A 24,113-nucleotide genomic window follows, 5' to 3' on the forward strand; every position below is an offset into this window, starting at 1 on the left:
TGCATATCAAACTGGTTTGTACCGATGTGTGTTGAAAAGGTAGAAATGCATCCACACTGTGTCCTACTGGAAGAGAACAGAAGTGTGCATGCACTATTGTAACTATTTAAAATGTATATATTTAAACAGTAGAAAGTGGAATACAGGTTAACTTCAGTCCAGCAAACTTCAGAAAAATAGCTGAATTTAAATTACTTTACAAGCTATGCAATAAAAAATTGTATCTTTCAGTTTTTAATACAGCTAGAGAGTCTGTACTAGGCAGCTTTCTGTAGTCTTCAGAGTGAATTACTACCTCTGAAAGCATGAAGGAACACAATTGTTTTGCAACTTCCAGCATCTGCCAAAGATCTGAGGTCTATGTATTTTTTAGACAGATGCTAAATACTTCCAGCAGTGGGGATTTCATCTGGGAACTAGAGTCAGATGACAAGAAATTATACTCTACAAGCTATCCCAGCAGTAATATTGTAGATATGAAATTTAAAGTCTTAGTGAGACAGACTTTTGTATTCAGTCTTGGATCTGACATTAACCACTCACCACATCTGCTTTGCTCTATTAAGTTTTTTAGGCTATAGTACAATTCTTAGATATAGGTCAGGAATATAGCAAAGCTTAAATATTTTTCTTAGAGGCTGTCCTGCAAGGTTTTAAATATTTGCTGTGGTTTTGAACTCCAGTGTCGCTGCAAAGAGTATTTTCTTGTGCTTTTATATATATATATATATATATATATATATATATATATATATATATATATATATAAATAAATAAATAAATAAACAAACAAACAAACCTTTCATTGTGGCTGATCTGTGTAGAGATATAAGTTTTGAGAGTACTTGCAAATTGTTTTGGTGAAACTGTGGGACACCTACCTTTGCTCTTGGTCGAACTACCATTTGTATTACTTAAGATAGGCGAAGGCTGCCAGCCTAGCCAGATAGAATTTTGTAGACCATCCCTATCATTTGTAAATATTAATGTAAGCCACAGGCTTGTTCTCTTAGAGACTGCATCAGATATTGAACTGCAAAAATGTAACAGTGCACTCTGCTGCAAGAAAGCTAAGTCAAGGATTTCATGACCGTCTTGGATGCTAAAATTCAGAGACGATAGGTTTGTTTACAGGGAGGCATCCTGCCTATTGTTTTTTTTAAGGCCAGAGTTAATAGCTGTGGTTTGCATGTATAAATGTCCTTTATTGCTCTGGTTTCTGACCAGGTTTAAAGAATGCAAATGTAGTTTGTTAGCCTGGGAACATCAGAGAAGTGTTAAGAATGAAGTCATGTGAAGCAGCTCTGTTATTAATTTAGAGAGAATCGGAGAGCTCAGAGCATTTTGTCTTGAGAACATCCAACATCACCAGTACTGCTTTGCTCTATACGCAAGTTATTTAGAACTGTTCTCTCAGATATAGCTAGAAATTAGGAAGATTAGACAAAGTGTTCTGAACTCTTGACTAACACTGTGTAGTAAGTATGGTCTTGTGTTTTTTTATTATTAAATATTTTTAAACTTTTCAACTGTGGCGGTTTTGTGCAGAGATAATTTAAGCTCCAAGAGCACAATGTATATGTGTACATACACATATATATATATATATATATATATATATATATACACATATATATATATATATATATATATATATATATATATATATATATATATATATATATATATATATACACACATATACATATACATACACACACACACACACACACACACACACACACGGTGATGCTGTACCAAGTCATTTTAAGGGCCTTTGAGTAGCTGATAAATATTAGTGGGTGCTGGCAGCTGGTACTACTTTTTAGACTGTGCAGAAAAGGAGCAAAGCTGGAGAACCTGTGCCAGGAGTGTGTGTGTGATTGTACAAGCTCTTTATTATTAAAATGTACTTATTTACATTTGACCAGGAAAATCCAACTGGACACAGGTCCTTTTTCAGCGAAGGCCCAGGGAGAAAAGCTTCACAATAAAAACAATTAAATTACAAGTTACAAGTATAGGTAGGTATTGTTTAACAATAGTAGAAAACAGTTACAATTAAGTGCTTAGTTAAATGGTACAACACTTGCATCACTGGTGCCATAAAGACTAGCAAGTATTTTAATAGTTGAGCTAGCAGCCATTACCCTTGAATAACAGGGGCTAATTATACAGCTGAGATATAGGTTTACAAGCAATGTATTCGGCTGTAATTTGAGGTAGAGGGGTGGAAGAAAGGGATTAGAGGTGTTAGAGAGGTTTGTTACAGGGGCATGCCCAGTTCTTCAAAGAGAGTGTGTCTGCTATTTGGGCAGGGACATGAAGCACATTGGCTGGACAGAGGGTGCTGGAGGCTTTAACTTGCCCACTAGGCCGAGATCTGAACCCTATAGCTGTGCCAGTGAGGAGTCTTACTGGGGACCTGGAGAGAAAGGGAGAAACCAGCCCCAGACTGACTGATCTCAGTGTGCCCTTAAGGGAAATTGTACTTTACTGTGTGTGCATTTATTATCCTTTCCCTATATGGACGACCCTCACTAGTGTCAGTGGTGAGGATTGAGGCTCCTCGATTGCTGGGCCAGTGCACAGGCATCACATTACTATTAATATTTCACAGTAAGAATGGACACCCTTTAAGGGCCTTAAAGTTGCTGATGGGTAGTTACCCTGACCATCAGTCACTCCTTTAGTCTAGGAAGGAGGCATAGCTAGCAAGCCTGTGCCAGCTTTTCCCAGGTGTGTGTGGGTGTAAATCAAACCTGAAAAAGAGCATGTGTCAGCTACTTGGGCAGCAACACGAAGTACTGGTTGGACAGAGAGGGTGCTGGAGGTATTGGTCATTTAGCCGAGATCTCAACTCTATAGCTAGTCCAGTGGGAAGTCTTACTGGGAACCTTGAGGAAAAGTGAGAAACCAGCCCCGGACTGACTGGTCTGTATGCTCTTAAGGGAAATTGCATTTTATGCAGAGAGCTGCATCTGGAAATACTGTGTTCCCATCATCCTCTCAGTGAATATCCCCCACTGTTGCCAGTGGTGAGGATTACTGGTCCAGTAGAGGGATTTCACACTTCTGACAAAAGCGTTTACCATTTAAATGCCTGAAAAATGAATGCTGCACTCTGACAGGAAAAAGAATAATAATCTCACTGAAGTAATTGAGAGCTTGAGTGTTGTCAGGCAGAGGTGGACAGAAAGTAAACAGAAAACAGTTTGACTCAAGTGTACTGCAAGGGTATCAGTTTCAGAGTCTCATAAATAGAAGGGAAAGCAAAAAATTGTGTTTGGTCAAAGTGCATTACATGCTTAAACAAAAAATCCACAAAAACCGGGGTTGTGCATGTTACTCCTACACCCATGTGGGTTTCCTTGACGCACAACTGATTTTTTGTAAACTACCAATGCTCGATTACTCTAAACAATCCCATAATTTAATACTCTGTTGCCCTTGTGACCTGAATACGTATGTTAGACCACCTACCCAGTTTAACACCAAACCAGCTGTTTATAGTGGAAGTGGCTTAACAGGAAGCACTCGAGCCTTGCATGCTGGAAGATCAGAAGCATGCAGGACTTGTCCTCACCAAGTGATTAATCTCCCAGAGCAGACACTGCAATACAGGATGGGGGGGGGGGGGTGCTGTCCTTTGGATGAGACATTAAACAGCGGTCCCATTTTCCTGAGCTCTTAGAAGCTCAGATGATGCAGACAATCCCAAGGCATTTATTAAGAGTAGGGAGTGTTCCCAGTGCTCTGCCCAAATTTCCCCAAGTTAGCATAACCATCTTGGTCTCATGAAAAACAAGGTCACTAACCTAGTATGACTACCCTGGTCAAAGGATAACCAAAATAAACACTCAAATAGTATAAGTGGGGTGATGTGTGAGCAATACATTTTCTTAGGAGAGGCCAGAAATCAATGCCAAACATTCTGAGCACATTAAATAGTTGGTTATATGGAGAAACCATGACTGTAAAAAGGTAGGGGATTAATGGGGTAGAAATCTCAACTGTACAGAGCAGGTATGGGAAATGACTGGAAGCCACATGACGAAAGAAAGGGGTAGTACGAGAGAAGAATGCGAGACTGCCTAATGAAGGTTAGAAATGTATGCTCTTTCTGTGCCACCTCCCCCCCCCACACCACCAGTCTTCTACAACTATTAAATGCAGCCCACCAACTCATTTGCCCACTACTTCTTGGCATCTGAAAAACACTGGGTATGGGAAATGTGAGCTAGGAACTGAAGTTTTTTTTTAAACAAGTTTTCATATTTGAAAAGGAGTAGCATGGTCTCTAATCTTGTCAGTATCTAGCAAACATATTGCAGTGTTTAGGTTTTTAATGTTTAGCAAAGCTAAAGTACTGATCCTCCTAGATCATTTTAGGTTCAGTAAGGCAGAAATATAACTGAATAAAAACACTGCAACAGTGGTAACAGAGCATGCCTGCAGAGAGGTACCAGTCAGGATATGCAGCATAAATGAACAAAATCATAAGCAAAATGTGATACAAGAATTCAGACAGCAAAATAGGCAAGAAGTGTGCACATGCTGACATCCATATGGTATGTTACCATGCAGAAAATATCCAAATAAATTTACAGTGTACACAACTGTTAGACATAGGATGTGGAGATCGGAGCAAGAGTCAAATGAGGGGGAACAGAAAAAAAGCATGGGGGATGGGGGGGGGGTGCAGTTGTGTCCTACCCAGGTTCAGAAGAGTGAGGCAGTAATACAGGAGTTTGGGAACATGTTTACTGGTAAGCGAGTATCACCCACTTGAAGCATTGCGGAGACAAAGGGCCTCAATGGATAAAACAGGCCGCTTGTATTAGTATGCCTGAACAAGTTAAGCAAACCCCTAAGAGAATGAACTACCAAAGTCCAATAGTTTTTTTTTTATTACAAAAATAAGTTATTCTTTACATTGGACAGCATTGGCATGCATTCCTGGTATCTAATCCAAATAGTGTTCAGTCCAGAAAGCCAGTATGTGCAGGAGGGTTGAGGTGGTAGACAGGGTCATCAGCTGAGGAACTCTACCACAATGGTCCAAACTGGGCCCTGCAGTTACCCTGTATGTGGCCATGGGACTTTGGCTGCTTGTGAAATGTTAGCATGTGATAAACGTGTTTTACTGATGGATTTTGGTGGATATTCGTGGCCATTCGTGGCCACAGAAACGGTAGTTTTGCTCAGCTGCTCAAGAACATTTTGCAGCCATGACATTAGGAATTCTGAGACTATGACAGGGGGACAAAGCTTGGGGTTCAGTTATTTGCAGCTATAAGGAGCCCATCAAGTGGTGCTTCCTGAGCACTGTGCGTCGGGTAGGAGTCCTTTGTGCTTAGAGCCAGTGCTCATCATGAAAATGTGCTGTGTTGATGGGTTTACTTATCCTTTGAACTGATGCTTGCCAGAGAGATTTTTTTGTGAAAGCTTGTACACCTTTTATACTATTGCTTTTGCAGGCTGCTTTTGTTGCACACTACTGTGATACAATTTGTTACATTTAAACTGTAGTTAATAGGATTAATCATGGGGGAAAGAAACATTACCCCAAAACAAACATTAATAGAACACACCATGAAACTGACCCTTTTCAAAAGCTTAATATTACACTCACATCATGATTAACAAAGGTCTATATCACACCAAACTTGCACAAGTTTGGACAATGTAGTATCGAACCCAAAAGTCCAAAACACAAAAATAGCAAAGCCATGGCACACTGATTTTTTTTCCCCAGGGGGGGGAATTGGTGGGCCATTTTTGGGACTTTGCTATTTCCTCCACTGTGGTGCCATCTCAGGAGTTTGTATATGCAAGTAGGGAGGGTGTGGGGGGGGGCACAGCCCCCCACTTTAGTTCTAGTTTAAGTGGGGGGGGGGGACTGCTGTTCTGTGTTATTGTGTGGTTTCGGACTTTTGGGTTCGCTATTACATCATTCGAACTTATACAAGTTCAATGATGTGATACAGACCAGATCAACAATAATACTCATCATACACATTTTTCTAAGCAAGACAGATACACACTCCCCATAATGCCCCTTCTGTCCTACAATAGTAGCAGACACTACATGTTTTTTTGAGCTGCAAAAACGCTGGTGTTCGCCAAGATCTAAATTGGAGAAAAAAGATAAACAAAAACAACTCCGTCATGGGAAACTGCAATCCTTCACATAATTCCAGAGAACCTCACTTATGAAAAAAAAACACATCTGACATTGTGTGCTCTACTGAAAATTTTATATAGCAAAAACTGGTTAGACCGATGTAAAGTTACATGGGAGTTTGGCTACGAAATACATCTTAGCAAGCAAACTATAATTACAAAAAGTCAAAGGAAACTCGCATATTACCAGAAGTATTGGGAAATACTACTTGATACTTTAACATGAAGACTATATAAGGAATTATATAAGGAATTTAATGAATTATGAAGGCCTTAGATCAGAATACCAAGGCCCACTTATCAGACATTTCTTCATAACATAACTTTCCCCTTCTAGCATTAACTCCAGAGTGGAGCAAACTGTAATTTAATTTAAGGTGACAAAGTGTAAATAGTGTAGTTGCTGCTTTTTAATTTGTATCTATACATTTTGTATTAAACAGTTCCCATAAAGGGTATACTTTCAATATTTTTGTTTTCCATAAGGTACCAAGACATGCTTGAATATGGTTATCAAAGCAAATGTTATTGTAAATGTTACTCCTTGGGATGTACACTACCTGCTAAGTATGTGTCATCAATTGTTAAATACTGTTGATTCATTCCTATATGACCAGTATTGTTAATACAACAAGAGAAAACAATGAACATTACATTTGAAAAAAAGAAAAAATTTTACAAATCACACTGCATGCTTTAAGTCACATTACTACCAGACTGTAGAGTGCCTAGGCAACTGAGCACTATAAATTAAATTTGGATGAATGCACTGATTTACTCCATAGGCATTACTTCCTGCCCATCTATTACTTGAAACAGACATGTAACATGGGAATGCCTTCTGGAAGGAGGAGGAGTGAAACCTCTTCTATACCCTACAGACGGACCTCTCAATTTCTCAACATAAGAAATCTGGACAAAGTCATTATTGGGGTGGCGACAAAGGCACAAATACAGACATTTTAAATTGCTCTTATAAACTGAAGTTGCTAGGGGGAAAAGGGTGTTAATACATTTTCCCAAAATCTGAAGCTCAAAACAGTCATTAACCACAATTTTTATAAGGACAAAAGTAAAAATCTGGACATTCTGCAAAAATCTAGACACTTAAGAAGTTGGAGGTCAAGTATACTATTTACAATCAGTTACTTGAAATCACGGAGTTGTAAAATTGGAACATTTTCCGAGTGGGAGGGAAAAAAAAAAAGATTGACATGAGTGTCAACTATTTTGAGTCCAAATTTCCATCCTTATTTCCTGAACCTTGCTGCGGCAGCTCCCAGAAACAGCTTTTAAAGAATCATTCTCTGAGCAATTACAATAAAGACTTGCTACATTTTCTGTTCTCTTCCCATTTTCTTTTAGTTCCTTGGAAAGCTTTGCACAGAGTAGGTGTCCTAAAATCTAGGAAAAGGTTGGCTATTTTATCAGCTGTTAAGTACTGTGCTAGAATTATCCACATCTGAGCCAAATAAGGTAACTTCGCTAACCTTTGGTGACTTGTAATAAGATCAGTAGTCCTTCACTCTGAAAGGTTCTCAAAAGCAGATAAGGGAAGACTAATTAGTAATTCCCTTAAAGCTTTAACTGCAAAATCTGAAGCAAGTACTACATAGGTTGTGTTTGTTAATGTTTGATGCTAACCATTACAAAAAGTTAAGTAGGTGTGTGGTTAAGTATAATGGAATACATTTCTGCTCATCAGCTGTTAAGATGCTACCTTGAACTGCACCTTTGGTAAAATAAGTGACAACCAGATCAGCCAAATGGGTTGTTCAGAGGTCTGCATTCTTGAACCATGTAAAATATCTGGACTTATGGTTTTGTGGACAATGCAGCACTTTGAAGAGATTTATGCAAGTCTTCTAAGACCAAATGTAGACGTGACTTATGAAACTTGGGCTTCATCCAGGTTCACTTTGTCTATTTTTTTTTAAGAAAAGTTGGGTACTGTGTGGCTTGGAGGACTGATTCACCACAGTCTGTTCATCACATACTGAACAAAACTCACCAGCAAAGCTATGCATTCTCAGAGCTAACGGTCAAGTGATGCAAAGGAACAGTCCAACTAACAGTTTACCCATTTTGTTCCTCAGAGGCCCGCCATTACTGAAGAGTGAAGAAACTGTCCTCTTCCCAGAATCTGCACCCAAAATAAAGAATAAAGTTGAGGACTATAGGTCTTTTACTAACCAAAGTGAACAGCCTGGATAGCAATTAAGCATATTCAGTCACTTTCTGTCCAAGCAGCTATATAGAAAATTCTTATTCAAAGAGAACAAGAATTATCTGGCACTAAAGGAACAGAAGCCAGGCTGACAAGCATCTAGGATACAGATGCCCACTATTAAAATATGAATCCACTTGAACTGTATCTGCTGAAAAAAGGAGACTCTAGAGAAGTTCTCTGAAGGTTTGGACCAAAATCTAGTCAGTTGTGAAAAAACATTACAGTGAACAACCAGTTTCCATTTTGGTGAAATTCTGGTGAGCAATTTATTCCACTATACTTAAGTACATTGTTCTTGAAGGTGTCACTGCCTTAATATATAGTTGTCTGCTGAGTGGAGACAAACACATCCAGACTTGCCTCATCCAGTACAACAGCCATAATCCTTGGTAAACTGGCATCTCTACATTTCCCTTCAATAATTTCTTACATACTTTATTAGGGCTACAGTTCATACCTGTGCAAGAGAGAAGCCCGTTGTGCAGATTTCAATGTTTGGGGCATGAAGTTTTGAAGTCAGGCAGGTGGGTAGGGGACTGTAAAGACAACATCCTCATACCACTAAGACTGGGATATACCATGTGGGTAGATCTTCAATGCCTAGGAATAATCCAATTAGCCTTAAAGTGTGATGAGGCTACAAAGGTGCGACTGTCACTGGAGAATGGGAGGTGTGTTGTGTGTATGTGTGTGTGTGTGTGTGTGGGGGGGGGGGGGAATTAGTGACCTCATGTAGGAACTCTTGTGGAGTAAGAGAGCAAAAGAATATTGGAATGGTTATTTTGTAATTTTTTTTTTGGTAAGAATCTTATCAGTTATGTTCTTCACAAACTGACAGAATCTTTGGCTGTAGATATTTGGGTGGAGGTGAGAAGGCGGACTTTTCTTTGCTACATTTCTTAGGAATGTGCAGTTGGGTTTTCCTGGAGATTAAGCAATTGAAATGGCTATATTTTTGTACCATTAAGGGAAAGATGGTTATTCCAGTTTGATTATGGCTTTGAATGTTTTGTGGTCCATGACAACATAATATACTAGACCTACCCAACCACAAGTCAATTATGCATCCAGACTGCATCTACTGGAAGCTTGCAACATCAATGCAACATAGCTCAAAGTTAAATTCAGACCTATGAAACTGGCCAAATCCAAACTGAATATAGAACACAAGACCAATATCACAGTATTCTACCACTTTTGTCACTACCTATAGTAATCTTAAGGCATTAAACTCAGTCCTAACCTGACTGAAGAATACCTCAGTGCAACTCTACAAACATCTCTATCCTTCAATATTCACAAACGAAAAAATGGACTCAGATAACAATATTCACCACAGATATGACCAAAAACTGTGGACTCTGATAAAAAACAAATCACCACACCTCTCTGCATTCTTCATATAACATGCATTAAAAATCAGGTATTTGAATATTTACATTTGTACTTTTAGCCGATTGGAAAGGACATACTTGCTTTTGATTACAGAAAGTGACTTCTTGACAGCTTCCTCCCATTATAAATGCAAGTAGTGTTATTGCGGTGGTTACTTGCTACTAGACTGGACCTACTACTACCTTAAATCTGTACACAGTCAAACCATCCTAATCTCACTGTGAGGCTCCTGTACTATTGTGGGTTGTCCTGGGTTGAGACCAAAAGGTTTAGTATATCAGCTCCTTTGCCTACTTATCAAATTATAAAATAAATTTAGGCAAGGTAATGAGCATGAAAGATTATCTGGAAATGGATGACTGTTGCATGGTAGTGGTCTTACTGAAGAAAGGTCATTGTTATGAGATCTAGCACAGAATGATTACATGATAAATGGCCAAGTGAAGTCTAATTGTACAGGTTCTAGGTTAGGGTGAAGTTTAATTGTACAGGTTCTAGGTTAAGGATTTTTTTATTCTAAGAAAGATGGATTTGGTAAATTGACAAAGTCCATTTTTGTATGGGTAACATGAGACTAAGATGACTGATCAAAAGTATCACATTTAGAAATATATCAGAGTGTGGCAGGAGGCAGGCAGCTAGTATAAAAATGTAACAAAGTCTGTTTGGATCAATTATTTGTCTGATTTTATGTAACATGAAATATTTTACACTTAGAGTAGATGGTCAATTCCTGATCTCATCTGGCCTAGCACTGAATAAATGGGAAGAGGATTTTAAAAGTGGTAGCAGAGGTTGGGAGTGTCTGATTTTAAATCAGGATTTGATGATGGCTAGGATGTTGGGATCACTAGTGGTTAAAAAGGATTGTAGTGTTTAAGTTTGCCAACCTGATAGCAGACATCACTGCAATATGAAGTGCTGCTGCATGCAAGTGTAGATTAGGTCACTGTTTGATTTCAATATAGCTTCCTAAATATAGAATTGAACAAATGAATTTCATAAAGAATAAAACCTTTTGGAAAATGTACGGGGAGGAGGGGGATGTTGCGACAGAGGACAGAAGTAAGATGGGGAGCTGGTTGTCATGGTTGCAATAACTTGCAAAATGGAGTGGTGAGTTGGTTGTGGTGGGAAAAAAAAGGAGAGCAGGTGATAAGGGTTCATTTCTAGGTTTGTGTCTTTGGGTTTTGGTCATATTGGCTGGCAAGAAAGTAACTGGGGCCAGCCTTAGGTAAACTGGTACCTTAGGAATGGCCCCATCACCATGGGAGGTCCTTGATGCTCAGAGGTGCATTAGAGTATTTATTTTGTCTAGTGCTTGAACAAAAACCATGATAAAAGGAAAGAAATTTAGTCTTGCTCTTCAACTTTGCTTTTCCTGCATCTTTTCAGGACATCCTAACACAGCAAGTCTACGATGAAAGAAATGCAGTGGAAGTAAATACATAAAATTGGATGTCTCTGGGCTGCCAGAATTCAGGTGGTTTCTAGATGCATTTTAGTATTTTAAAACCACATTTTCATCCAATGATGACCTGAATGAAAATGTAGGCTTACCTCTTCAACTTTGTTTTTTCAGAATCCTTTCAAGCACACAACAACTTAACTAAGCTGGGGATTGGATGACGGCTAAGCACCGAAGGTAATGCTGATATAGATGCTCTGCCATGCATTTTAGATCTTTTTCCAGCCATCAGATCCAGTAGTAACCGGAATACATTTCTTTTCCATATACAGGATTTTTGATCTTACTTTTTTACTTTAAAGGGAAAAAGTTTTGTATCCAAGTTTTTAATGCTGAAAACTGATCAAACACCCACTTCATAGTAAACTGAAAAGGAAAACAAATGCGAGGATATTAAATATCTAGATACAGTATCGGACCCTACCCACAACCTCAAAAATAAGGCACAAATGCCCACATTCAAATATTTCAAGCTGCTGCTGCCATTCATATACAGCATACCTCTTCACCACGCATCCCCAAAGGGCAGTCACCTTCTGTGTGTACCCTTCTGATGTCAGATTGGGACAAAGATGATTACATATACACACATTCTATGAATTATACTATATATATATATATATATATATATATATATATATATATATATATATATATATATATATATATATATATATATATATATATATATATATATATATATATACACACACACACACACACACAGTATATATATATATATATATATATATATATATATATATATATATATATATATATATATATATATATATATACACATATATACACACACACACACACACACATGTGTATTATATAAAATGTGCATATATATTTTATATATATAAATATATATATATATATATATATATATATATATGAATATATAACATACAATATATGATATATATGAATATATAATATATGAATATATATATGAATATATAATATATGAATATATATATGAATATATAATATATGAATATATATATGAATATATATATATATATATATATATATATATATATATCTATATATTAGTGTGCATATTATATATATCAGCATCCCCATTTGCTCTCCCTCCAAAAAATAGCCCTCCGTATTCATTTCAGATGTCTGATTGAGGAAAATGGTTAACAGTAATTACAAGAAGGTTTCCAACTTTTTTCTTGGAGACAGGCTCCTATAAAAGCTACAGTGACCTTCTGTGCACCCCTCTGAAGTTGATCTCTAACTTGACTCAATGATCACACTGGTCCAGCCTAACATAAGATTAGCATCCCTCTAAAACCTTGGTGGTGAGCCACAATTACACCCTCCCTCCCCATATCCACACACAAGTGCAGCAACCTTCCGTATACACCTATGAGCAGTGCTGGTTTTACACAAGGTGGGGTTCAGGGCAGAGGCAATTACTAAGCCCATGTCAAAATCCGCTTGTGCAGCTTGGTGTGTGGGGATCACCAACTGGTCTGCATATTCTGCAATTCATTTTTTTTTTTTTTTTTTTTTTTTTAAAAAGAGAAGTCTACCAAACTGAGCAAGTGACAATAAGGACAATCAATTACATCCAGATTGCAGTAATGTAGAATCCAGGAGTGCAGACCATCTTGAGTCAACCAGAGAATCAAAAAGGATTTTTATTCAAGTTGAGGTATTTAAGATTTTTGGAAAGTAGAAGGGGTTAAAGCAGCAGTAATTTAATTAAACTAGCAGGTATACCTCATAAAATTGCACATTGTGTTCCATTGGGGTATCTGACCGTTAAAAGATCAGGCCACATCAGGCTACCAAGCAGCCAGCAACTAATTCCGGTTAGGAATAGGACAAATCTTGCAATAGTGATGTTATAATATTCCAAAGTGGTTTTTACTTACAATGTTTCAGTAGATATTACTCGGCAAAGTGCATCCACAAGTAATACGAATTCCATGAAGTCCACTTGCTGGTCTGAATTACTATCCAACTTCGTCAGGAAGCTATCAAACTCTTCACAAGTCAAGTTTCCCTTGAGAAGGGAGAAAAGCAAAGACAATTAAGCTGTGTACACAGACGCTTCTTTCAACATCATTTTCTTTCAGGCAACAGGTTTTACTAAAAGTTGCTCAATACATCTATTTAAATGTCAGCTACGTGTTAAAAGGCAGTCTGTTAGAAATATCACTTTGAAAACCACTCCAAATGAAACTGGTCTTTCAACTAGTCTCAAATGATTTTTTTTATCAGGCACCACAGACTGCCCCGTAGAGATAAGTTACATGTGTTTACATGGAGCCAGTATGTCCACTGAAGTGGAAGGCAATTGTAACAAAGTGTTATAGCCATACATAAGTGTGGCAACAAAGTATTTAGGGGACACAAGAGACACTGCTGTTAACAATTTCTAGGAATTCAACCTTAGGTAAACTAGTGTGCAGCTCCTTCCTGTGCCATAATCTGTGCCAGATGCACATAGCAAAATACATCACATAAGTAAACCATGGTCAGGAGGTAAATGCATCACTCTGGTAAAACCATCAAAGTCCAGTTACAGGTTTTAAGCCAATAAGTTTGGCAGCCTATTCAGAAGACTTAATTCTATGAGTAATCAATGTGATCAGGGACATTTTTACTTGCCTGAAGAGGTAGCAAGGTCAGAGCAGCTATGGAAAGACTACATTACATAAAGTGGACAAAAAGAATGGATTGTTTGTAGACATTAAGAGGGTGTTTCTGAATTAAACAAAAAGTCATTAAAAATTTCAGGTAGCCTGATCCTTTATTAAAATGAAAACTTCACTTCCTAGTCTGTCCTTATGGCTGCAAGAGCACTTTTCTTGTCATGCAAGATTTAGTAGTATAAACTCAGCATATGCTAAACTCCTATCAGTAGTAGGAATGCTGAACTCAAAGGCCATTTCAGTAAAAAGAAACTTCAGGGACCAGCAACTTTAGCATTATAATAGGGTCAGAAGACAGACTACTACTGACTAGGAAATTGAAGTTTTTAACCCCTGTTCCCTTGGATGCTGTTTTGCACTGTCAGATACATGTGAAACTACATAACCAATTTACTCTACAGGAAATTTGCACGGTCAGATACATGTAAAACTGTATAACCAATTTACTCTACAGGAGAAAAAAAAAAAAAAAAAGAAGAGCCAAAGCAGAACATATCAGGTCTTTTCAGTATTTTCTGCCACATCTTTGATGATCATGTTGTGCAAAGCATTTGCCAATAACAGAATTAAACCTTAAATTCCAACATAACTTGTCAAACTTATGTTAATATGACTAAAAAGGAAGTTTTAAGAGGCAGTTTCCACTCTTGTTATGGTAGATCCCACATTCCCACTAAAGGAAACATTTGACCTTTTATTCATTTACCCAACCAGGGAGAGAAAGGTACATTTGTGTACAACTTCCTATAAATGTAGATGTTATAGAGTGTATTCACTGTTGCAGTCATTACATTTGGGTTATCTGCTTGCAGGTAGCCCTCAGTCGGCCTGATTAAAGTCTGGGGTCCTGCGTTGGTTGCTGTCCCTTCTTCCATGACGTTGGGTTGTCAGGGGTATAAAACATGCAGCTGACACCATTACATCAGTTTTTCTTGTCCCAGATGTCAGGTGCCCCCCTAACGGGAAGCAATTAAAATATAAGTACAAAGATATACCTCCAACAAAAAAGCAAATACACCAAAAAGGCTTTTAAGCATAGTAAAGGAAAGTAGAGGTATAGCCAAAAGTTAGGGGGCTGAAGGGAGGGTAACCAGGACTGCAACAGTGAATACACTCCAACATCTACATTTTTATGTTAAGTGTACACAACTGTACCATGTTCTTAGTGTTTCACTGTTGCAGTCATTACATTTGGGTAGATTCCCAAAGCTATGGTTGGGAGGAGGAATTTAGATAGCATTAGGGCCAGCTATAAGGCCTTGCAAGACTGCAGTGGCAAAGCCAGCTCTGGATTTAGAGAAAGTTGGTAAATGATAATGCTTGGTGAAAGTATGTACAGAACTCCAGGTAGCAGCCTCTAGGAGGTTGCTGGTAGGGAGAAAGGCTGTACAGGTAGATGAGCCCTGGTGGAGTGAGGTCTGATCCCCCGAGCCCTGGTGGAGTGAGGTCTGATCCCCTGGGGGATAGGTTTTCCATGGTGCTTATAGCAGAAATTAATGCAATGACTTATCCATTTAGAAATGGTTTGCTTTGAAATAGCCTTCCCCTCTGCCCCTGCAGTTGTTCAGATTTCCTTTGAGGTTTAGTCCTGTCCAAGTAGAATCTAAGTTGTCTGTGCACATCTAAGAAATGCATTATCCGTTCTTTATTCTGTGGATTGGTAAAGAAGGTTGGCAAATGAATGCACTGATTAAGAGCCACAATGGATACCACCTTGGGCATGAAGGATGCCTTGGTTCTGAGGGACACCCTGTCCGCATGAATGATGATGAAAGGCTCCACTGCCATAAGGGCCTGTAATTCAGATACCCTTCTAGCTGAAGGGATTACTAAAAGGAAAGCTGTTTTTCCAAGAAAGAAATTTTAAGTCTGCAGTAGCAGCTGGCTCGAAAGGAGGTAGAGTGAGTTCCTCCAAGACAAAGAGAAGGTCCCAGGCTGGAGTTGGAGCTCTCCTGGGTGAAATTTTTGAGGAACTGCTTGAGCAGTGGATGAAAGAAGAGAAGTCCCATGTTATAATGAGCTGAAATGGCAGAGGCATGGATTTTAATGGAGGAAAAAAAAGACAGGCCCTTGTGAAGCATCTCGGTTAAGTATTGTAAAATATGAGGTAAATTGGGTGCTGCTGTGCTCATCCCTTGAGATGAGTTCCAGGCACAGAATCTTTTCCATTTTTCAGCATATTTTCTAGTACTAGGCCTCCTTGCCTCTCAAATGATATCCATCACAGGTTTGCTGAGGGATGGTAAAGGAAATTAAGTAATTATCCAGACTGCAAGGTTCAGTGTTAGAAGCTGAGAGTGCAGAATTGGTTCTCCTGCCAATACAGCAGGGAATGAGTCTGAGGCAGGTGCCATGGAGATAAGTGACAAACTGCGCAGAAGGGGGGTACCAGTGTTGGCGCGGCCAGTCTGGAGCAATCAAAATCATCCTTGGTTTGTCCTGTGATTTTTAGTAGTACTGTGTAGAGCAGAGGCAGAGGGGGAAGGCATAGACTAATAGGAAAGAGCATCCACTTTCCAGGCTTGCTTGTGGGGAGTCCTTGTGCAAAATTTGTCCAATTGGTAGTTCTGGGGAGAGGCAAACAGGTCTATATCTGGGCTCCCCCATTTGCTTGACAACATGTTGAAAGTCTTTGGTTCCAGTTTCCATTCGTGTGGGTCCATGAGGTGAGGTTTCTGCTTGGTCCGTCTGCCAGTGTATTTAATTTTCCTGGCTGGAGTTGAGCTTGTAGGTGCACTTGGTAGCTCAAGGCTGTGTTCCACAATGCCGTGTCTAGTCAGCAGAGGGAGTAATAATGTGTACCCCTGCTTGTTTATGTACCACTTAACAGTGGTGTTGTCAGTCTTTACATTAGTTGTCCTGGAAGAATGTGGTCCTTGAAGGCGGTCAGAGCATTCTGTACAGCTAACATTTCTTTTTGAAAGATATGCAGGTGCATTTGACTTGGGTTCCATTTGCCCTAAATGCACTTACCTGCCAGGTGAGCCCCCCATGCATAGTCTGTGCCTGTTGGGGTTTGGGCAGCAGGGGGTGGTGTAAAAGGTAGTCCCTTGTTTTGGTGCCAGGCCTCTGCCCACCAAAGGAACTCTAGGCGTAGGCAAGGTATGATAGGAATCATTGTTTCTAGGTCCCGAGAATGTTGACACCATAGGCTTTTTAGATACTACTGTAGTTTCTTCATATGCAGTCTTGCATATGGAATTAGAAGAATGCAGGAGGCCATGAACCCCAAGGCCTGCAGTACTGGTCTTGCAGATTGAAGTAGGTTGTCAAACGAATTTCTGTCATGAGGTAAGCCATCTGGGAAGTTGTATTCAAGCTTGCTACCAGGAATACAATTTGTTGACAGGGTACCAGTTGCAATTTTTCATTTATGGTGTACCCCAGACAAATTAGAACCCTTTGCACAAAGGCCAGATGATTCAAAAGTATGTCCTGGCTTTCTGCCCGAATTAAGACATAGTCGAGGTATGGGTATACTTGAATATTTCTTTGCCTGCAAAATGCAATAACTGGGGCTAGGCACTTTGTGAGTACCCTGGACGAAGTGATAAGCCAAAGGGCAGTGCAGAGAACTGCTAGTGCGTGTAGCCTACTTTGAAATGTAGTTATCTTCTGCAAGATTCCGTGATCGGGATGTGCAGGTATGCTTCTTTTAAATCTAGTGTTGCTAACCAGGCATCTTTGCCTAGCATAGAAGTAATTGAAGAAGAAGTTAGCATCTTGACTTTTGGAATCTCGAAAAAGGTGTTTAGACAGGTCCAGGATAGGGTGCCATGAATCGTCTTTTCTGGGTACCAGGAAAAGTAGAGTAGAAACCTAGTCCCTTTTCTGGTACCAGTTGAATAGCCCCCATGCTTAAGAAAGTACTTGTTTTTGGGCCTCTGCCCACTGATTTGGGGGTAGGTCCAGCCACCTGCTTGGTGTTGGCAACGTGTGGAAGTAAAATCTGTATCCCTGGGACACTATATTTAAAACCCATTTGTCCTGGGTAGAGTTCAATTCTTTGCATGAAGAGCAATTTTTCCCCTCAAAGGGGAAGTCAGTTGATAAGTGCTTAGAAATTTGGAAGTGAAGGCCCCCCACTTAGTTCTCCATGTCCCCTGGGACTGAATCCTGGGGTTTTTGCTGTGTTTGGGTTTGGCTTGAGAAGACCTGGAAGGGGCTGGAAAGGACCAATTCTTAGAGGGCCAGTGCCTACTGAATCTAGGAGGCTGCACTTGTAAAAAATCTTTAACAGTTTGCATAGATTTAGCTTCATCTTCCATCTTTAAGAACTTCCTCAGCCTTGTTGCCAAACAAGTGGTCCTGATTTAAAGGAGCATCCAACAATTTAGCTTTAACATGATCAGGCAAAGATTGCTCCTTAAGCCAAGCATGCCTTCTGAGCAGAGACCCAGTAACAGCAGCCCTACAAGAGGCCTCTAATGAATCAAAATCACATTGTAAAGTATGTTTTTCAACTTGTTCAGCAGAATGCATTAAATCATGTAATTCTTTATTTTCCACACAGTCAGGAATCATTTTCTGTTTAAGCAGTCCAATAACATGTTGCGGATACTTACATCTGAAACTGGCAGTTTAAAGCCCTAATGGCCAAGGTTGCAGAAGTGTAAACCTTCTTACCCCATCTATCCAGCACCCTGGAGTCTCTATCCGAAGGGGTAGGATTTTTAGCAGTAGAAGCCTTAATGCTCTTGGGCCCCGGAGAATAAGTCTCTGGATCTGCAATAGGATTTTTAAAAAGGAACTTGTGGGACTCAGGGGCCCTGTAGTATCTGTCATGAGCAGGAGGCAGGGAATCAGGGACCAAACTAGATTCCGAAAAAACATCAATGTCTAGTACAGGAGGAATAGCTACAGGCCTATGCTGAGATAGGAGAAAGAAAGCCCCAAGCCTCTTTTTTTGATCAGAAAAATCCTGGCTTTCCCAGTGGAAATGCTCCCTTAAAGTATGTAAGGTTTCCCCAAAAGAAAAATACTCAGGAGGGGAAGTGGAGGGAATCATAGCTCTCAACCTTCCATCTCACAATGGATTTCAAAAAGAAAAAAAAACTGAATGTGTGTGTGTGTTTGTGTTCGTGACTTTTTTGGAGGAAGGATGAGGAATGAACTTTTAAGACCCAAATGAAATGAGGTCCCTCGTAATGAGGTACACTTGAGGGGTATGGAGGGAATGGAGTCCTCTGCATCAGAATCTTCATAAGTAGATAAAGGGCAAATCCAGACCAGAAAAAAAACAGAATCCTGATCAGAAGATTTATAATCAACTTCAGTCCTAGGCCTCTTAGAAGGGGGGGTGGCTACCCCCGATTAGAGTCATCAGATGTTCAGCCATTCTTATCATTTGTTTTTTTTAGGCATACAGGCTTGAGCATAGTTTTTTTTTTTTAGGTATGAATTGAGATTTAGGCCTAAGTAAAGGAGGCTTCGATTTAATATGCAAGTCTGTAGGCCTGAATAGACCTTCAGAAGCCGGTGGCTGCACAGAAGCTCCTGACCCATCCAAGGTAGAGACATCCTCGGGTTCCATAGTTGAAGCATCTCGCTGCATACCTGACTCCGAATGGGTCTCTAGAGAGGCCTGCGAATCAGAAGTAGCGGGTATCAGGGGTTGCAAAAGAGCCTTGGAGTACTGGCGACTGGCTTAGGAGAAGCATAATCAGCAGTTTTGGACCTCGGCGGCCTGTTTTTATCTTTGCGTTTTTTCAGAGTCCTGGTAGTTGGATGGCTAACTGACGACATTTCTGGATAATTAAACAGAGAACCAAAATATTTAGAAGCGAAAATATAGACTACAGATAGTGTGCTGATTAAATAAAGCACAAAACCGACAGCAAGGTACGTCGTGGTCAGGGCCTAGGCAAGGAATACAGTACGAATGAAAATTTATGGACGTATTAGGTTTCCACAAGTAATGCAATTATTAACTTTTACTGACATCGGTAAGGAGCAAGAAAAAAAAGTTTCCCCAATGGGGTACTTAGCTTTAGTTGAAGACTTCGGTTCTGAAACTCGAAAATGAAAATTTCATGAGTCGGCCGACCAGCACTTGTGAACTGCTTCTGCTTCTTGCCATACAGTGCCCGAAAGACTGATGTAATGGTGTTGGCTGCATGTTTTATACCCCTGATGACCTGACGTCATGGAAGAAGGGACAGCAACAGACGCAGGACCCAAAACTAAGTTAATCAGGCCGACTTGAGAGCTACCTGCAAGCAGATAACCCAAATGTAACGACTGCAACAGTAAAACATGAAGAACATCAAGTAAGACTGCTTTAGTGAACTCATTCTGAAGAGCTGGTGAATGGCAGTTCTGCATCAGTTCCTACTGTAGTTTTGATACTAAGATTTTCAAATAAGTGTAATTCAGAACTAAAAGCAGGAAAATCAGGATTACATTAAACATTTTTACAGGAGAGCGAGCTCCTTGCACTAGTTTCTTTTACCAACTTCCCTCTTTTCCCAAAGGACAGCAATGTATTTCTCCTAAATTACACTTTTCATAGTTACAAGGAGCACACTTGCATGCCCCTCAAAACTAACAGGACCCCTTCCATCTCATGCTGCCAGTCAGCCTACGAACAGCACTACAAGCCAGCTAGACCACAAGGTTACAAAATGGTGGCAGCCATGGAGGTCTTGCTCTTGACTCCTTCAAGGAGCAGTTGGGCATTCATTCCACAACATGTTGCGATTTATGCAACAATTCCAACTTGGAAGAGCAGGTACATGTGTAGCAGAACCCCTGCCTCAAGTACAAGGTAGAGTAATTATATCCTTAGGAAACATGTCCAGAGTCCTGGCCCTTAGAATGAGGCTGGTTCTTAAAGAACTCCCAAAAGGAACAGTCACATCATTCTTTGTGGGAGGGGTTGTCCACACTGAATTCTCCCAAGGATAAAACATGTAGTGAGCATTACTGGGAACAGCAGTCAGTGTTTGCACTAATCTCAGAACGCCAGCCAAACATGGATCACTCAGGAAGAACTTCCTTGATACTGCCATGCTACCAATCATCCAACCCTCCTTGATCCCTTACACTTTTGCATAACAAAATGGCATCACAAACACTACTGCCATCTGCATTAAATCAGTACAAGATACACTGGAGGGATTTTACATCACTTCATTTCATATGCAATGGAAGATTGAGATGATAGCGACAGTTAATTCAATAGCATATGTAGAGTCAACCTATACCAGACTTGTTTTTGCATTTCTGGAGGCAGGACGTGGCCCAGAAAAGCAAGTGCTTACAAGCACATTGTGGTACATGCATCAACTCTACATTGGAAACTATGAACCTGTGAACGTCAACCCATCTTACATGTGGATAATTTCCTTAAAACGTAGCATCTTTGAGTGGAAAGAGTATTGTGCTCTTAATCTACAGACTTGGAAATTCCACATGTCTCACCTTATCTAGGCACTTTAGGCATCTAGGACTTGAGACTTCAGCTAGTTATCAAGCAAAGTTATGCTTTTCTGGAGAGGGCACAGGGTGAGACAGAACCTTACAGGGAAGCAAAAAGGCATGTCCTACACATACCTGCTAGTGGTGGCCAGTGAAAATGGTGAAAGGCACTGAGTGAGTTGGTCTAGCAGGAAGGAAACAGTATTAAGGTATTGTTTTAGAGTGAATACATGCCTGTATGGTAGGCATCTGCTCAGACATGTTAAACAGCATCAGACAAGAAAAGTTTTTAAAAACTAAGGCTGCAACACCAACACTAGTGCTAGGTAAACTGGTACCAAGTAAATGGAGACAAGAGATGGTGCTGGAACCAGTGTCAAGAACACACCTGCAGAGCAGGCATTGGGGGAACTTCCAGAACCAAGTTTGTGTTCTGATTGGGGACAGAATAGGCAAAGAGATGGCTGAAATGAGAAAAAAAAAAAAAAAAAAAACAAACATACCTCATCACAGTGGGGAGCTTTTGTTCCACTTCCTATTTGAACCCAACTTCTTTAGTGCTAAAGTGTGATTCTTTCCAAGCCTACTCGGACATTTAAGGTTCTTCAGATTCATCAGTTTCCATCAGAAAAAAATGGAAGAACTGTCAATTGGCATAATGGTTAAGGTGTTTACCTTACAGACACAAGGTACAGGGTTGGATTTTCATCTTTAAAGGGAAGTTGGCCAAGCTTAGAATGGCTTGCAAGGACACTTAGCGTAGTACTTGCGAACCAAAAGCAGGTGTTGCTTTGCAGTCATTTCATTTATACTAACGTTACTGTTTAATAGCCCGGACATCTGCCTTCCATAAGCACATGTTGTGCAATCTAAAGCTGTGAAAACCACAATAGTGCCTAGTCCTACTAAAAAGAGCCACACGATCTAATGGGCGCGCGCTTCAGATAAGCATTTCACAGCAGAAACCTAAAATAGCCCATCCAAATCATAAATACAGAGAAACCTACAACATTCTTATAGAAGGCTGGGACATGCATTGCCCCAGAAATTTCCATGGTAGAACAGTTGGGACAGGAAACACCTGCAATGCAATCTTGTCACTACCTGCATGCCATAAATATAAAAGAAAAACTCACCAAGCCCAATTGTTCCTTGAACATTTGCTTTACTTCCCTTTTATTCATTTTAGTTTTGTCACCTTCTTTGCCTGCATATTTCTGAAAGCAGGCCATTATGTTGTGGATATAATTCGCCAGTGACATTCTGAATCAATGTTTTTTCTAAACAATGCCTGCAAGACAAAAAAAAAAATTACTTTTACGACACCTCTTACTTTAACAGCTACCTCACCCAGAGAAATACTGTAGTAAACAAAAAGTGTAACCCTGACTGTAGTGTTCCAACTCAAGTATAGCTGGCGAAATTAGATAAAATGCAAGGATAAGGTTTCATTTTGATCCAAAATGTAATGATATGCCATTTCAATTTGATCCAATATGCAACTACTGTTCAGATTTCAATACTTGGCATGAAAAACATGAAAAAAGGAGGGGACTTCAGGTTCCAAGGAAACTAATAAAAGCAATGGTAAATGTTAAGTTTAAATCTGCTTGGTTTTGTTACCAAAAAAATAGGAAAGCAAGACCATCCAAAAAGTGCACAGTATGCAGACATCTTACTCAAGTGTTACGATAAAAAATATTTGCTCCCAATTAGCTCAGATAATCAACTCTGCTGATCATAGTAAAGGCAGGGCAAGTTTTTATTATGAGACTTTAGATGATCTGTAGAGCAGGCCACACTAATCACTCAGCAAGTGTACCTGGCCAATAAACAGAGTTACATGGGGGAAGATGCCAAAAGAAGAGTTAACATCACTATACAAAACGGGATAAGATTAAGTCTATAGTTTGTGTTGCTGACTTGGACACCGAGATCATACAGTGTTACTCAAACTAAGCAGTGGAAACCCTACTTTAGGATAGCAGTCCACCCTTAGCCATGGTCCATGTTAACACTTTTTTTTTCATTCAGCTGCAACATTTAACTTCTCTTGCACATACATGCATAACTGTAGTAAGGGGAGAAGCGATTTCATAAACTACCAGATTACAGGTGTACTTTTCCAGTTTAGTATCAAAAAAACTTTACCATATCCTGTTACAGGTTAAGAGAGACTGAACAACTTGAACCAGCACAAGATCTGTGCAATATTTTGTTTTATATCCATCCATTTTGGCACACAAAAATATTACATACACACATGTGTATATATATATATATATATATATATATATATATATATATATATATATATATATATATATATATATATATATATATATATATATAACACAAATACATTTTATATTTATATATTATAGATGTACATTATATACACACAAAAATATATATTACACTATACACACATTTACAAAATATTGTGCGTGTATGCAAATTGTATATATATATATAATATATATATATATATATATATATATATATATATATATATATATATATAACACACACAAACAATTTGAAAATACTCGACCGTTGAAAACACAAGCAAGATGGGTCTGGAAGCGATAAGAGCAAACTCCACTTAATGAAAACACTGTTTAATGTCACATTATAACACACACAAATATGCAGGAGTCCTCTTCAGCAGATAGAACATTTAAAGTTTTGAGCCTCATATGGCAGAGTCTATATGATTGAACTTTTAAAAGTT

The 24,113-nt window shown here is 39.2% G+C and overlaps 1 protein-coding gene across 1 annotated transcript in view; it reads right to left on the bottom strand.

Annotated features, from left to right (window-relative positions):
* LOC122808982 (calmodulin-like protein 8) overlaps positions 1 to 24,113 on the bottom strand; it is a 172,508-nt gene that overhangs the window by 118,510 nt on the left and 29,885 nt on the right. Inside the window, exons 3-4 of the mRNA XM_044080148.1 lie at positions 22,516 to 22,670; positions 13,178 to 13,308 (exon numbers count right to left, since the gene is read on the bottom strand). Of these exons, the coding sequence (XP_043936083.1) occupies positions 13,178 to 13,308; positions 22,516 to 22,641 (257 nt within the window). The 5' untranslated portion in view covers positions 22,642 to 22,670. The remainder of the gene's footprint in view (positions 1 to 13,177; positions 13,309 to 22,515; positions 22,671 to 24,113) is intronic.

This window comes from Protopterus annectens, chromosome 8.part0 (genome assembly GCF_019279795.1).
Source record: "Protopterus annectens isolate FY-2018-M chromosome 8.part0, PAN1.0, whole genome shotgun sequence".
Classification (NCBI taxonomy): domain Eukaryota; kingdom Metazoa; phylum Chordata; order Ceratodontiformes; family Protopteridae; genus Protopterus; species Protopterus annectens.